The sequence below is a fragment of the Hippoglossus hippoglossus genome, chromosome 19 (assembly GCF_009819705.1).
Source record: "Hippoglossus hippoglossus isolate fHipHip1 chromosome 19, fHipHip1.pri, whole genome shotgun sequence".
Lineage (NCBI taxonomy): Eukaryota > Metazoa > Chordata > Actinopteri > Pleuronectiformes > Pleuronectidae > Hippoglossus > Hippoglossus hippoglossus.
The window spans coordinates 12175455-12189931 of record NC_047169.1 but is presented as its reverse complement, the minus strand read 5'-3'; the positions used below and the strand labels follow the sequence as shown (position 1 = coordinate 12189931).

The 14477-nt window shown below is 42.3% G+C and overlaps 2 protein-coding genes across 2 annotated transcripts; one reads left to right on the top strand and one right to left on the bottom strand.

The window, feature by feature from the left end:
* The first annotated feature begins 222 nt into the window (after positions 1–222).
* On the top strand, positions 223–4327 carry dlx4b (distal-less homeobox 4b). Its single transcript, XM_034571245.1, is given in 5 exon segments — positions 223–827; positions 1752–1903; positions 1905–1946; positions 3708–3765; positions 3768–4327. Coding segments are annotated over 5 exon segments (774 nt in total). The 5' UTR covers positions 223–505; the 3' UTR covers positions 3968–4327.
* Positions 4328–10070: 5743 nt separating this feature from the next.
* Positions 10071–12824, bottom strand: dlx3b (distal-less homeobox 3b). Its single transcript, XM_034571073.1, has 3 exons — positions 12282–12824; positions 11358–11542; positions 10071–11027 (listed from the first exon to the last, which is right to left on the bottom strand). Exons 1-3 carry the CDS (start codon positions 12622–12624, stop codon positions 10710–10712), a joined length of 846 nt encoding a protein of 281 aa, XP_034426964.1. The 5' UTR covers positions 12625–12824; the 3' UTR covers positions 10071–10709.
* Positions 12825–14477: the final 1653 nt, after the last annotated feature.

The window sequence follows — 14477 nt, the reverse complement described above, 5'->3', positions numbered from 1 at the left end:
GACTACTAAATGTCCTCTTGCAGGTTTATTTACAGGACAAAACAGCAGATTTAGTTTGTTATAACTGTCTCCACTTCTCTGTAAACCACACTCGAGTAAGTTTCGTATGATATTTATTGATAATGTATAGAAGGAGGTCCCTGCATCCTGTATCATATGTTAATGAAGTTAATGGTGGAGCTCCAGTGACAGCCGCCTGCTGAAGACCAATCACAGAGCTCGCAGATGGAAGGCAGTGTGTGTGTGAGGCTCTGCAGGCAGAACCATGTCAGCTCCTCCAATGATGTAAAGAAGGATCCCTTTCGCTTTTTATCCGATTTTTTTCTGCCTCCTGTGCAGCTGTGAACATGCACACTGTTTCCCATGACTGCGCACATCGGCTTTTCACCAACAGTGCATTGGACCTATAGTGTGGATTTGCTCCGTGTGGTTTTCCTCGCTGTCCGACAGAACTCATGAAACCCTCTTCAGAGCGACGGGTTTATGGACTCGCGTACATTAGCTAATGATGTCTATGGGGTTCATGCCTGACAGTCTGAATGCCTCAGATCCCTCCAAATCGGCCTTTCTAGAGTTCGGCCACGGACACCCGGCGCACCAGCAGCACTCCCCCGGACTCTCTCACATTTATCCCGTCCATGGCTTGCACGCCGCCGGCCATTCCCAGCACGAAACTCCCTTCCCCGGCAGCTCGTCCTATGGCCGCTCTCTGGGCTACGCCTACCCCGGCGCGGTGAACGCTCATCCCCCGTCTGCGTACATGCCCTACCAGCACAGCAATCACAGCAACAGCAGCAGCCTGGCCCACAGCAAATTAGAGCAGACAGGTATGTGACACAGTCGAATAGAATCGGTCTAAATAGTCGTGTTGTTAAAGGCTATAAAATTCTGGTTTGCAATCGTGCTTGTGCGTAATTACGCACGGGTCGCTCAATTTCCCAAACGTCCCCCTGTTGATAAAAATAGTTCACTTCATGGTTTGGTAAGTTAACAAACACAAGTCATTTATACTGTATTATGCCTTGTGTCCAAATGGTGCTATATATAAATAAAGTTGCCTTCCCTTGCCTTATATCGAAAGTTTATTTGAGGCGTGCGCGTCATGCAGCAGGCAGATTCTCACTCATAAGTCCAAACAAGGCCCATATGGGTGCTCCCTCTTTACCGCTCATGTTATATAATAAAGGAAGACGGTGCCATTAATTTTATTGACCATAATTTTCTGTGGGTGAGTCCAATTATAGTCCACGTTACCTCAAAAACAAAATTTCTCCCTCAGTGTTGGTGCAGGACTCCTTTTCATCTCTGTGCACCGACGTCCCACTTTCTACACGATCGTTTTGGCATTTTGTGTTGTTGTAGAATGAAAGTGTCAACATGACTCAACGTAGGATACTTGATGTCAACACCTTGGAAATATTTCACTGAAACATTAAGCCTCATTAATTCAATAAAACCATATATTCACACAATTTATGGGATCTGATATTATTAAAGTTTGCAGTGCAAGGCCCGTGTTTTAAACTATCCAGGCACCATGCAGTCAAATTCAATCCTTCATCAGTTCACCTTGTGTTCGAGGTGGCAGACTACGTAATGTTTGTCTAAAACATTTAGGAGACTATACGAGCAGTTTAAATCCTGTTTAAATGTCACATGTGTTTTCTTAAGCTGTTTGTCTTCAGGCAGAACCTGAGGATTAAAGCCATGAAATCAAAAATCTTCTCTGTTTTATTGTCTTAATGTGCTAGATCGCGAGAAGTCCACGGTGATTGAGAACAGGGACATTCGTCTAAACGGCAAGGGGAAGAAGATCCGGAAGCCCCGGACCATCTACTCCAGTCTGCAGCTGCAGGCTCTGCACCAGCGCTTCCAGCAGACCCAGTACCTGGCCCTACCTGAGTCGCGCCGACCTGGCGGCCAAAATGGGGCTCAACCAGACTCAGGTGGGCCTTCAACCCCCCCCTGCAACCCCGACTATTATATACATTATCTTTTATTATTATTAATAATAATAATAATAATGTGGCCTAAGTAAATAAATATTTAGCAGCACATAATGATTGCAATAATTATAATGATACAGAAATATGATTCATAAATTAATATTCCATAATCTAATAATAATATTCACTTTGCATAAAAATATCACAGAGTAATAGAGGGTATTGTTGAAATGGGGCAACTTGAAAAGTAAACGTCTTATTAGATACTACTAGGATGATTGTGTTTCTGGAGATCAAATGAATAACCACGATTCATAACTCAATCCTTTAATGCATGCCTTATTTACTGTAACTTAATTTCCAGGCGGTTTTTCCTTTGTCAGCCCTGCTCCATGACATTTTGTGAATGAGGCATGACTGCAGTTAAATTATTTAAATCGTCACAGGCCTGCAAATTGAAGGGTCTCTCCTTGTTTTTGCAAAAGTTTATTATAAATCATGAAATGTAACCTGTACTTTACGAGGTATATAACAGCCCATTAATGCTAAGAAAAAAATTAAAAAGGGAAATAAATGAACTGCGGTCATGCCTCATTCACATAAGTACAGTAAATAAAGCATGGATTAAAGGATTGAGTTACAATCACACCAATTAGATTCTTCACTTGTTCTCCAGAAATACTATGATCCTTAAAGAATACAGCAACAAGAAGTTTCCTTTTTAATATCCTCTATTTCAACATCATCCAGTGTGTAATATTGTTTTCAGTTTACTTTAATTTAGATTAATGCAAAAATGTTTGAATATAAAACACAAAATCACAGAATTAACCATTAATACTGTTTAATGGGACGGAATAGATATGAATAGGATATATAGAGAATAGAAAATACTATAATGATAATACAAAATTATAAAGGAGGCATATATATAATGACCACATATATATAATGACCACACATTATTTTTACCAACCGTGAGTGGAACGTGTGTGTGGAGAATATGAATATATAACACACAAAATAACATATATCAATATTCAACAGATTTAATTTATTAATTTCAAATCTCTCTCTCTCTCTCTCTCTCTCTCTCTCTCTCTCTCTCTCTCTCTCTCTCTCTCTAGTTTTATTTCACACTTCTTTCAAATTAAGAGATAAACAGTTGAATCCACTCATCTGTCATCTGATCTGCCTCCTGCGCATTTTTGTCCTTAATCCCTGAACGGTTACTTCAACAATGATCTGCAGATGACACACAGTCTCTCTCCTTGCTGTCGCTCAGATATTTATTCATCTACCACTTTGACACTCACACTATATATAAAACATATATAAATGCTATTCTGGATCAGCAGAAATGTCAGTGACCCACCATATAGGCTCTTATTCGGTCTGTTTTGATTCCCAGTCTGGGCTTGTTGCTGTCACACTCATGCACCAGTGAGCTCATAAAAACAATAATAAGGGAGCTCCGTTTTTAAAAGATTACAAATACCAGTCAACCATGAGGCTGCATGAATAACAGTGCGCCAGGATCAGGCCTGTGTGGGATTTACTCAAAGCAACACGGAGAAGACGAGAGTTATGGCGAGTTTTCCTTTTTTTTATTGTTATTGTTTTTTTTTATTGCATTCTCTTCAGGCCAATTTTGAAACGTTTACCAAGGGGAAAAATGCTCATAAAACCCCTTCGCTCTGATATTGCCGCTGATTGTTAACCACAGTGACGCTTATGTGCAGTTCTCTCTCTTTTTTCTAGGTGAAAATATGGTTTCAGAACAAGCGCTCCAAGTACAAGAAGATCATGAAGCATGGCAGCGGATCAGAGGGGGGAACATCTCCACAGCACCAGCTCCATCATCCCCCTGCTCGCCCGGGATGCCCCAGCTCTGGGAGGTCTCCATGGCGAACAAGGGCGCGTCGATGCACCCGAACAATTACATGAACAGTTTTGGTCACTGGTACCCAAACCACCATGCCCATCACCAGGACGCGGTGCCCAGGCCCCAGATGATGTGAGTGGATTATTGCGCATGCAGGCCATGGGTGCTCTGGCCTGTTGGAAGGAAGCTGGACTCACTGGTCTCTCTCGAGGCCTCCGCTCAGAACAGGACTGTGTTTAAATGTGTGTTTCTTAGAACTTCACTGTTTTCTTGTGCGTTTGGAATCATAAATTCTACGAGGCATCAAATGCTTTTTTTTAAAAAATTGTTATAATGTCGCTGCAGCGTGGATTGCACGGCCTCGTCTGTGTGAAATGTGGATGTAGTGTAAGAGACTGGTTACAGATATCTCGTGTGCTTTATTACTAATAGGCCAAAACGTTTCAGCTGCATGATCCAAGAAAACGAGCGTTACGCAAATAAATACCTGTCGAGGTGACGTTATGAATGATTTCTTGTTTGGCTCGTTTGTTGGGGTAGCTGCTTCATCCGTGAAGTATTATATTCACTGTGAAACATTTGAAAAGGCAAATAGGTGAGTGTTGGTTTTCAATCACGAATCAAGGAAAGAGCGGGTGTAGATTAATTACAACCGGACACAACTGTGAGACTCTCATATCTTTTCATTACTGACCTGGGGATAAAAACACAGTATCTCCGGTGTCAGTGTGCAGAGTTTGATAACATCAGCGTGATAGATATATCACAAATGATGGGAAAAATCTGCACAGCTAAACCCTGAACCAAACCCGAGAGGTGATTTTCAAAACATCTATACAGATTCCAGGTAAGAAATAAATGGTTGCTTGTATATTAACCATTGCTTGTCTTGGCTTTATGTTTTAAGATAATGAGTTTAAAATGAAGGCCAGCATATAGGGCCTCTAACTCGAGGTAAAAAGCAGTGTGATTACGCAAAGGGTTGCAGGGAATTTTACGCACAGTGGTTGCGCACAGCCAACCTTTACGCACGGACAATATGTCTTTGCGTGCCTCTCAAACTGTCTCTTAGAATTTTAAATCCAGGTTGACAGCAAAGACTTAGGTTGAAATTGCAAAAATATATTCCATAGACTATTCCAAAGGTTGCGTTTTTGTGCCCTCCCTGAAACAACAATTTACACTTTTTGTGCGTTTGAAAAAGCGAGGAACATCTGAGGCAACATCCCTGTTTTTGTTTCCACCAGAGAGGGGGACACATGCCGTGAGGAGCGGAGCAAATCGGACGAGCGAGCCAGACATTTAAACTCCTTCCCCTCGAGTAGAGCTCAAACTTTACGGCGGTGAAATGACAAACGGCTGCGACATCCCCACCAATGAACTGCGCCTGATTTATGGTCGTTCGCACTGATTACAGCACATCCTGGCGTGTACAATGTTTAAACACGGAAAACTAGATATTTACATCTCATCGCAAACGCTTCGCCGCAGTGTGAGCTGGGGCTCTTGATTAAATGGCGGGCTAATCTCTTGTTAATGAAGTTGATTAGTGCGTTCACGAATCATTCAGTGGCTCCTTTTTTATCCTCTCTCTCCTCCAGCACTTCTCCCGCACGCTGGCCCGACTCTCTGGCAAACATTAGGTACCGTTTGTCTGATGTGATGTCATACTGAGGGATTAGAGAAATAACTAACCATCCATGTTTACATGAGAATTACGTCTATTAGAATACAATTTGTTTATATATCAAGTGTGGCTGCCATTTTAAAGGGTCGTGACAACTAGTTTTCAAGTCTCTTTATGCTGCTTCAACAGAAAAATACATGCACAGAAACTGGTTTTACTGAATAGCAGTAAATCAACTGAGCTCATTTTGTTCACAGGGAGGTCTTGGATCTTAAAGGGAGAGCCACTCTGCATAGTCTCACATATTATTGCAATTGAATGGAACGTGCCATCTTGCACTAACAACATCCAAGCGACTCTCCACAGCATATCCACAGTCTTTGCATTCAGCCCTGTCTTACCTTGGTCAGAGAACTGCAGCCTGGTTCAGGAGGTGTGGAGCCTGTAGCGGTGTTTCACTGAAGAACAAAGCCACACCAGAGCCCCGTGTCCTCAGTCCTCCACGCTGGTTTTCTCACATAACAACAAGCACTGTGTTACATTAACATCTCCTTCTTTATATACCAACATATACATATAAATATATATATATACGCACACATGCACACCCCTCTGCCCTTTTCCTCATTCTTGATGATTATGTGCCTTGTTGAACATGTGGGCCAGGGGAAGAAGAGGCTAGCTTTGCTGAACTAAGTGACAGGGCATCAGGGAAAATTACAGGCAATTTCACATCTCCAGATTAGAATAATGGCTCGTGGAGTTGGACAGACAATAGTGGGACCTTTCAAACCGGGGGCCAATTATCAAGCAGGCAGATTGAAGGGAAAGTGAAAAGGCTCCTCGCGTAAATAGACAAGCTGAGAGGAGGGAATGGGGAGATGATAAAGGCAAGTCTGGCTGTATCAATGCATGCGGACGGTCGGGGGTTATCAGATACAAGGTGTCTGATGGGTTTTAATTGCAGGATAGCAATGAGAGAGAAAATAGCTTGTTATTAAATCCCAGTCGCAGTGAATGGGCGAGCAGCAGAAGCAGGTCTCTGGGGTGATTATTGTTATTAGCTTGAGTGATCCGACATCTCTGGTAATTGTGAGCAACATCGCTGTTAGAGAAAGAGTGGCTGCATGACTCATCTGAATGGAAAGGCCTGACTTACTTTCACACACAGACACACAGACACACACACACACACACACACACACACACACACACACACACACACACACACACACACACACACACACACACACACACACACACACCGAAACACATACCTGGTTTGTAAAAATCTTTTACATTTAGTTATTTTATCAATATTTATCAGAAAGAAATCATCTTAAAGAGCAAATTCACACATTATTTTCTGACTTAACCTCAATTCATGTGCTAACAAGCTTTATTAGTAACTCCTCTTTCTGCTAACAACTTTTATTTATGGGGTTCAGTATTTATAGATGCTAGAAAAAAACCTGCATCTTTCCCAACAATGTTACAGAATCTCCCTTTTAGGCATCTGAGGATAATCCTCAAATCGTATTGTGAATGGTTCTTAGCAAAGGTTTTCTCCTGTTCAGATCAAAGACCCATTCCCAGTGTTGACAGTTAGGCCCATCTTTTTGTTCAGACCCATGTCTGGAGGCCCAGTGTGGAGTTTCCAGGGTCAAGGTGAGCTTGTGCCGCAGCAGCACCGAGGCCTGGGAAGGCTTTATCAGGATGTGATGACTGGCTGGGAGGACTCAGCACGCAGCCCATGCAGGCCCGTCCGTCCCCTGGTCTGCAGGTCAGCCAGGGTTCACAAGTCCACAGCTGTCAAGGATGCCTTTCCTCCGTCATTTCATCCCAGTTTACAGCAGAATGGACAGAGTGAGTGATGCTAATGCAGCAGAGGACTCGGCCCAGGCCCGCACTAAGTGTCGGACAGCTGCTGAAGTCTTTCCGTGGATGCATTTCAGTTCCCGACCTCCATCTCAACCCCATATCGCTGCACCCCAGAGACAAGTGCTGACACCAAACTGTTGACTTTTGCAGGGGTTAGGGTGGTCTTATAGGGGCTCGGGCACCATCTCTATTTAGGGTGCTGGGATGCTCTGCCACGCAGGGATCACATTCAAGTTCAGCAGTTCACCTCCACCTCCATGGCTACTTACACTAGTTAATGTTTGAGAGATGACATATATGGACACGTCTGACAGCTCACACATACGAGTGCAGCCGGTGGCTAGCACACGTTTGTCTTCGGCACAAATGTTTCCCCTGACAGCGCATAGCCAAGGGCCACACACGCTGAGGGAGCCACCGAGGGGAGGTCACATGTACCCTTGATGAGATTTCATTGATATTAGAATGCAATAGTGATCAAGCTGCTTCTGTCAGATCAGCACAGTGCACTGATGTGGTGAGAGATGCCGCAGACAACTGGTGTTGAGTTCAAGGAAACAAACATTAGTGAGCTAGAATAAGGAACTGTGACACATTGCAATACTGGAAACGATGATGGAATGTGTTTGAAGTTCGGTGGAAATCTGCTTCTTCACTGAAAGTCACAGGTGTCAATGAAACATGAAAGTGCACTAAAACCTTTATGGTCCAATTATTGAAATCCTGGTTAAATAACACGTCCAAATGATTGATCCAAAAGAAATTGTGGGAAATATTATTTTATTTATTGTAATGTTTATTTGATCTAGATTAGGCTTAGAAAATTATAAATTCCAATCTTTTCTTATAAAGAATTATGTAATATTAGTACAATTTATCTTATAGTGTTCAAAGTCTCTTTGTATGTCATAAAATAATAGTAATAAATATGCAAAAGTGTGGTAATTCATAAAAGATATTCGTCCAGGGAAATCATTTAATTATATAAATACATCTTAATTACACTAAAGATATATATTTAACTGTTGTTATAATTTCTGATTCTGATGTGAAGAAATATTTCCCGAATTGTATTGAATTATTTGAGAATTGGCTTTAATAAAAAGTGAGTTGTAAGATTTATTCCAACATGTTTTCTCCTCGTAAAGCCAGAAATGAATTATCCAATTCAAGAAAAAATCAAATAAAAATGTCAGGAGACATTTGATTCAAACATCTCACGCCTGTAATGTTCTGAATTGACTGTTATGGCACAACGTTGCAATAAAGTTTCATACAGTAACACCTCCGGTCCCGGGTGCATACCATTCCACTTACTAAAGGTGGTAGAAAAGGCTTATAAAAAACTCTCATCAGTGCATTTTATCCCCGTGCGTAATGGCGCCTTGGTGGTCCATGTGGATGAGATCGCCATTAGCGGTTTCTCCCTCGCGTAATTTTGTGTGTGTGTACTGTATTTAATAATCCATGCGGCTGCGTGTCCAAACTGAGGTTAAAAGAGGAAAGGGGTGTTTGTCATTGTCATTATTATCAGAGTATTCTCCAGGTTTCACATGGATCAGGCCGTTTATTACCTGGAAATACTCTTCCCCCCCCCCCCCCTATTTTCAAAGTGGTTTTTTTTATTATGCAACACGTGCTTAAATATTGGATTAAACGTGCGAGGTGAAGAAAACCAAGAGGAAAAACCTGCTTTTCTTCAGTCTTGTTTTCCTTTTTCAGGAGGAACTGCTTCGCCAAATGCATTAGGCTCAAATCCAAGTGTCTAAAGTGAAACGCTCAAAAAACAACAACAAAGGAGTCGTGTTTATCTTATACTTTCAATATTTGAAAGTATAAGAAAATATTTGAAAGCTTTTTTTAATCCCCCCTGCAGCGTCCGCGTGCGTGTGCGTGTGAGATCCCCCCCAGGCCACTGGTTGCCCCCACCCCCAGACCAGCCCCACCCACCACCATCCACCCCCTCCTCCTCTCTCTCTCTCTCTCTCTGTCTCTCTGCGTCTTTGTGCAACGAGCTGAATTCTCCCTCTTGTTTTCTGGCAACAGAACAGTAATAAAACCGAGTGACTCCAACATGTCTGCATGTGTGTCGCCTCCTACTGCAGAGCTTTGCACGCAGCGCGCTCAGCAGCTCGGTGCACTGCAGCCGTTCGAACCTGTGTCACTGGGCAGAGCGCGCAGTGGTTGGGGTTTAGAGACTATGATATAAACGCCTACGTATAGGGTCTTATTGAACATATAAAGAGAGATCTTGCAAAAACAAAACAGATGGACGAACTTTAAATAAAAATATGAACTACCTGGTGCACGAACATTAACACACTAACACTTCTTTAATGCGCATGACTAAACCACTGCCCAGTGTGTCATGACCAGTGTGTCAGTGTTCAGGTGGATGAATAATAATTACAAATGTGCATGTGTTATAATTAAATAATAATTAGTATAAAATTCCTTCCACTATATACAGGAATTTTTTGAATTGATTAAATTGTGTGGTGTTTTAGATTTCAGTAGGTTCACAAAATAATGCTGGAATTAAACTGGTTTGCAGTGACGACGTTTTTTTGTGTAAATAGATTTTTCCTTTGATAAATTTCCTTTCGTTTGTAACACTGTGTTTTAAGGTGGCACGGGCCTCTCACGACTGCAGTGAATTCTCTGCACGGTTTGTTCCGGAGAGGCGGCTGAAAAACAGGCTGTTTATAAAGGCGCTCGACACACAACATGCAATTAACACCTTTATTCAATTGACAAGAAGGCAACAAGTGGACTAATTACATGAATATAAAAATGGTTTTTGGAGGCACCACAGTGCAGTCGTTCCGTTTCAAACAAATATGATCATAGTGGTTCTGCATATAAACACATATTTACAACCTTCGACGTTTTGTACAAATCCATATAAATATGACCTGAGTGTTTTTTTTTTCCTTTTCTTTAGGCGCTATCTACAAACCCGCATGCATGATTTGATTGTAGCATGGATCAACTGCACAGTTTTGTCATTATTCGGTTTGTGGTTATAGGCTATTTGTTAAAAAAAAAAAAACGTTGCATAGGCCTATTCATTTACATAAAAAAGAAGTTAAGGAAATAAAACATAAGCGATAAATAATTTAAAAACCACGCCAGATATCCGTTAAATATGCTGCCACAAGTGACCAGAAATCCCTTATGTGCTTTGTGAATGGAAAAAAACCCAGTTCTGAAACATTCTTGATCATCCAGAAAAAAAAATAAAGAACGCAATGTTTCACTTCAGGCCTGCTCCCGGTCCAGTTTGCTCTGCAGAGTCATTGTGGAGACAACCTCGTTTGGAGAAAAAATAAAATAAATCTGGAGAGATCAATCTGCTCTGGAGTCTTTGTTAATAAACAGCTCCCACGCTCTGCTGCGGGACTGGGTGGTGCACGGTGCCCGGGTGCTGTAGGTGTGATCCCTGCTGGTACCAGTGGTTGTTATAATCCTCCAGGTATGGCGGCGACGAGCTGTGCGTCGGCTGTGGGACCTGAGGTCTGCTGATCGGGGTGCCCTGAGGGGTGCTGTTCTCCCAGACGGCAGTGGGGGAGGGCGGGGAGTTGCAGGCCATGGAGTCGCTGGCGTTGGGGCTGTGCTCCAGGGGAACCTCGCCGTTCTTGTACAGCTTCTTGAACTTGGACCTCCTGTTCTGGAACCAGATCTTGACCTGGGAAAGAAGCGCGTACTTTAATTGTAATGCAACTGAAAATTCTAATATGAAGAGCTACTCATTATTATTATTTTTTAAATAAATGTTTGCTTTTATATTGAGTAGATGAATATATAGATATAAATATTTCCCTGAGCATTTTAATTGTTAGACTTAATTACTTCAAACTAAGAGACACACGTCCAACCTCCTGTGTGCCTAATTACGCCCTGATGGATAATAACAGGGCTAATTGCTGACAATATTAGGGACTTCTGACTCGCGTCACTCTATAAGCATTCATGGATTATGTAATATCAAGTGTTAGCACCGGGTCAGGAAGCTCACCTGTGTCTGGGTAAGGCCGAGCTGAGCCGCCAGCTCCGCTCTCTCGGGCAGTGCGAGGTACTGCGCCTTCTGGAAGCGCCTCTGCAGGGCAGCGAGCTGGTAGCTGGAGTAGATCGTCCTCGGCTTGCGGATCTTTTTCGGTTTTCCATTCACCATACGCACCTCGGGCTCTGGCTCTTCTTTCACTACAAATAAAAAAAAAAAAAAATACATTAGAAATAAATCAATAAATCAGATCACTCAGTAGCATTTTTAAAGTATAAATCTCTGAGCTACAATGAATTAAAAAGGACAATTGCTACGTAATTCAGATTAGACGGAATGTAAATTCTAAGAAGTAGATGTTTTTTAAATATATTTATGGGTCAACTGGCAAATTCAAAGATTGGCCAAAAAACAAATGTCACAAAACAAAAGTCAAAACTAAATCACGCAACCAGGATGATGTTATTTTGTCAAATCTCCAATTTGGCCTGCCAGTGTAAACGTGATCAAATGAATAGGGTGAAAATTATTAGCTTTAATGAAATCATTATTATTTTATGGTCAGCAGTTAGTGACTCATTCCCAGGCAGACTGTTAAAACATGACATTAACACCAGACCCTGAAGGAGTGTTGGGTTTTTTCCTTTTCCTTCCAAGTGACTTTTATTTCACTGACGTTGTGAGCTAAACATGAACACAACATAAATACATGAAACGTAAATGAAACATGTGATCTGGTTTGACTAATTCATTGCCAATGTTCAATCAAACTTATTAAATAATAAATAAGACGTGTGACTTGTATTTCCATACAACCAGGGCTCTTTTACGCAGATCTCGCACAGTCCGCACAGATGACCTGACTTTTACGCACAGATAAAACCATGCACACTAAAGACGATCGCAGCAGAATAAGCAGGAGAGCGTCTCAATATTTACCTGAGCTTGGAGGCGAGGCCTGCAGGTGATCTCTGTTGTAATGTCCGTACTGTCTGTAGCTATTCGTGTATGGGTATTCAGATTTAGTGGCGTACGCTCCCGCGGCTCCCATTCCGTTCAGGTTAAACTGATGGTGGTAAGAGTTCATGGGCTGTCCGTACGCTTGACCCTGGTAATACTCGTGGTGGCCCAGGGCCGCCTGTCCGCTGTAGTAGCCCATGTCCGTCACCGAGGACTCGGGCAAAGTGGGGGAGTCCTTGGAGCTCGGGTGGCAGCTCATAGATCCAGGCAGGTCGGTCAAAATGCTCGCTATCTTCTTCTCATACGTCTGTCCGGCGCTCATGGTGAAAGCAGCCCTCCAGAGTAAAAGTCCACGGGTGGATTTCTGTTTGACGTGGAGTTCGCAAAAATTCAATCCGCAATGAAGAACTAGTAGTCTCTATGTGTGCGCGCTCTTTACGCACGGCTTTTCAGAGAGCCTATAGTCCACTGAAACGATCCTAACTGCGGAAACTTAGTTGTGCCACCGCTCAGCTCTGTGACACAGAGTTATAGAGAGCTGGGCTGGATGCTGCCTTCCCATTGGCTGCAGCGCGTCCCCCCCTTTCCACGCTCCAGGCGAGGTCGTGGTGAAACCCAGCCTTCAGCCGAGAGCGCCTCTGCACGCATACCTCCCAACCAGGAGTGTTTTTTCTGCTGTATATTTGCATATACCTGTTCACTGATCGAGCATGTGGCTCCACAGACTTTTTGGGCCTGTCAGTCCAACAACACACGCACCTTTTTTTTACCCACTAACATCCTTATCGTCCTCAGGCTGGCACCAAGGTGTTGCAGCACAATGGTGACCCAGAGGCTTTCTAAAAAACCTCAATCCTGCAGCCAGACCGTCACCTTAATTGTTTTATGCAATGTTTTCCTAACAGTGCCTCGAGATCACACTTTATTCAGCCCATTGAAAGGCTGCCAGTCAGACTCGCACACCGCCATTGTCATTCAAAGGTGTTAGCGGACAGTGAACTTAACGTGAAAGAGATGGATCAGATAGGCAAAAGACTCTCCTCTGAGAAAGAATTCCTCTGCAGCCTAGTGTCCCGAGTGTATGCGTGTGTGTCTCTGCCTGTTTGTGTGTGTGTGTGTGTGTGTGTGTGTGTGTGTGTGTGTGTGTGTGTGTGTGTGTGTGTGTGTGTGTGTGTGTGTGTGTGTGTGTATATGAATGCAAATTGGATTCACACTGTTCATAAGGAGATTGTGTTATTGTTGGAGGTACAGGCTATAAAGGAAAATAATTTATTCATGATTCATTTAAAAAATTTTTTTAAAAGTACTTAATTTTTATTTTATTTTTTTCAAACAAACACGGAGAAATAACATTTTCTCCAATATTTTCTGCGTCTTTTGCTGTCAGTCGAAAGCACGGTCTGCAGCGCCCCCTGCTGTATTTCTTCATAGATAACTATGAACTACTATAACTATCATAGGTAACTTTAGTTTCTTCACTGTAAAATAGATAGAGGCAGATTAATACAGCTGAATACGTATAAATGTATTTTTGTCACACTCTCCATTGTTAAATCTACAAACTTCACAAAAGCTGTAATCTCATGTTTATAAACGACACGCTGATTTGACCTGTATTTTCCCCTTTAGCCCCTAATGTTTGATGAACTACCGCCATCTACTGGTAAATGTGTGTAGCACTGAAGTGGCCTTTTAAAGGGTCAGTTCACCAAATTGTAAATTAGACCCCCCAAAAATGTATTTCTAGCAGGAATTTAGAGTCACACCTAAAAGATAAGATCAAAGCGTTTGGACCCACTACTTTATTAAATTTGTCCGAATTAAACTTTGGTATTTTTAGATTTTGTTTCCACCCACTGTCAATGACAAAAGCCAACTTTAAAGCACAATATATATGACTTGTGTCCTGCAAAGACTTTGTTCTGAATCTGGACTCAGACAAACCTTTCTTGTATTATTAGTAGAAAGTATTTAAACGCTGTCACTGACCTTTGGAGTCACGTGTCTGTTTTTCCAAGTTGTTCATGTTCCATCTCTCGCCGGTAGGGGGCGCCATTACACAGCCTCAAAGATGATTGTATGACTGTAGAGTAAGAAAGCTGCTTTTATTGGGCTGTTGTAGTATCACAGAACAACCGCTAGATGGTGCCTGTGTCTCACAATTCAATGTGGTTC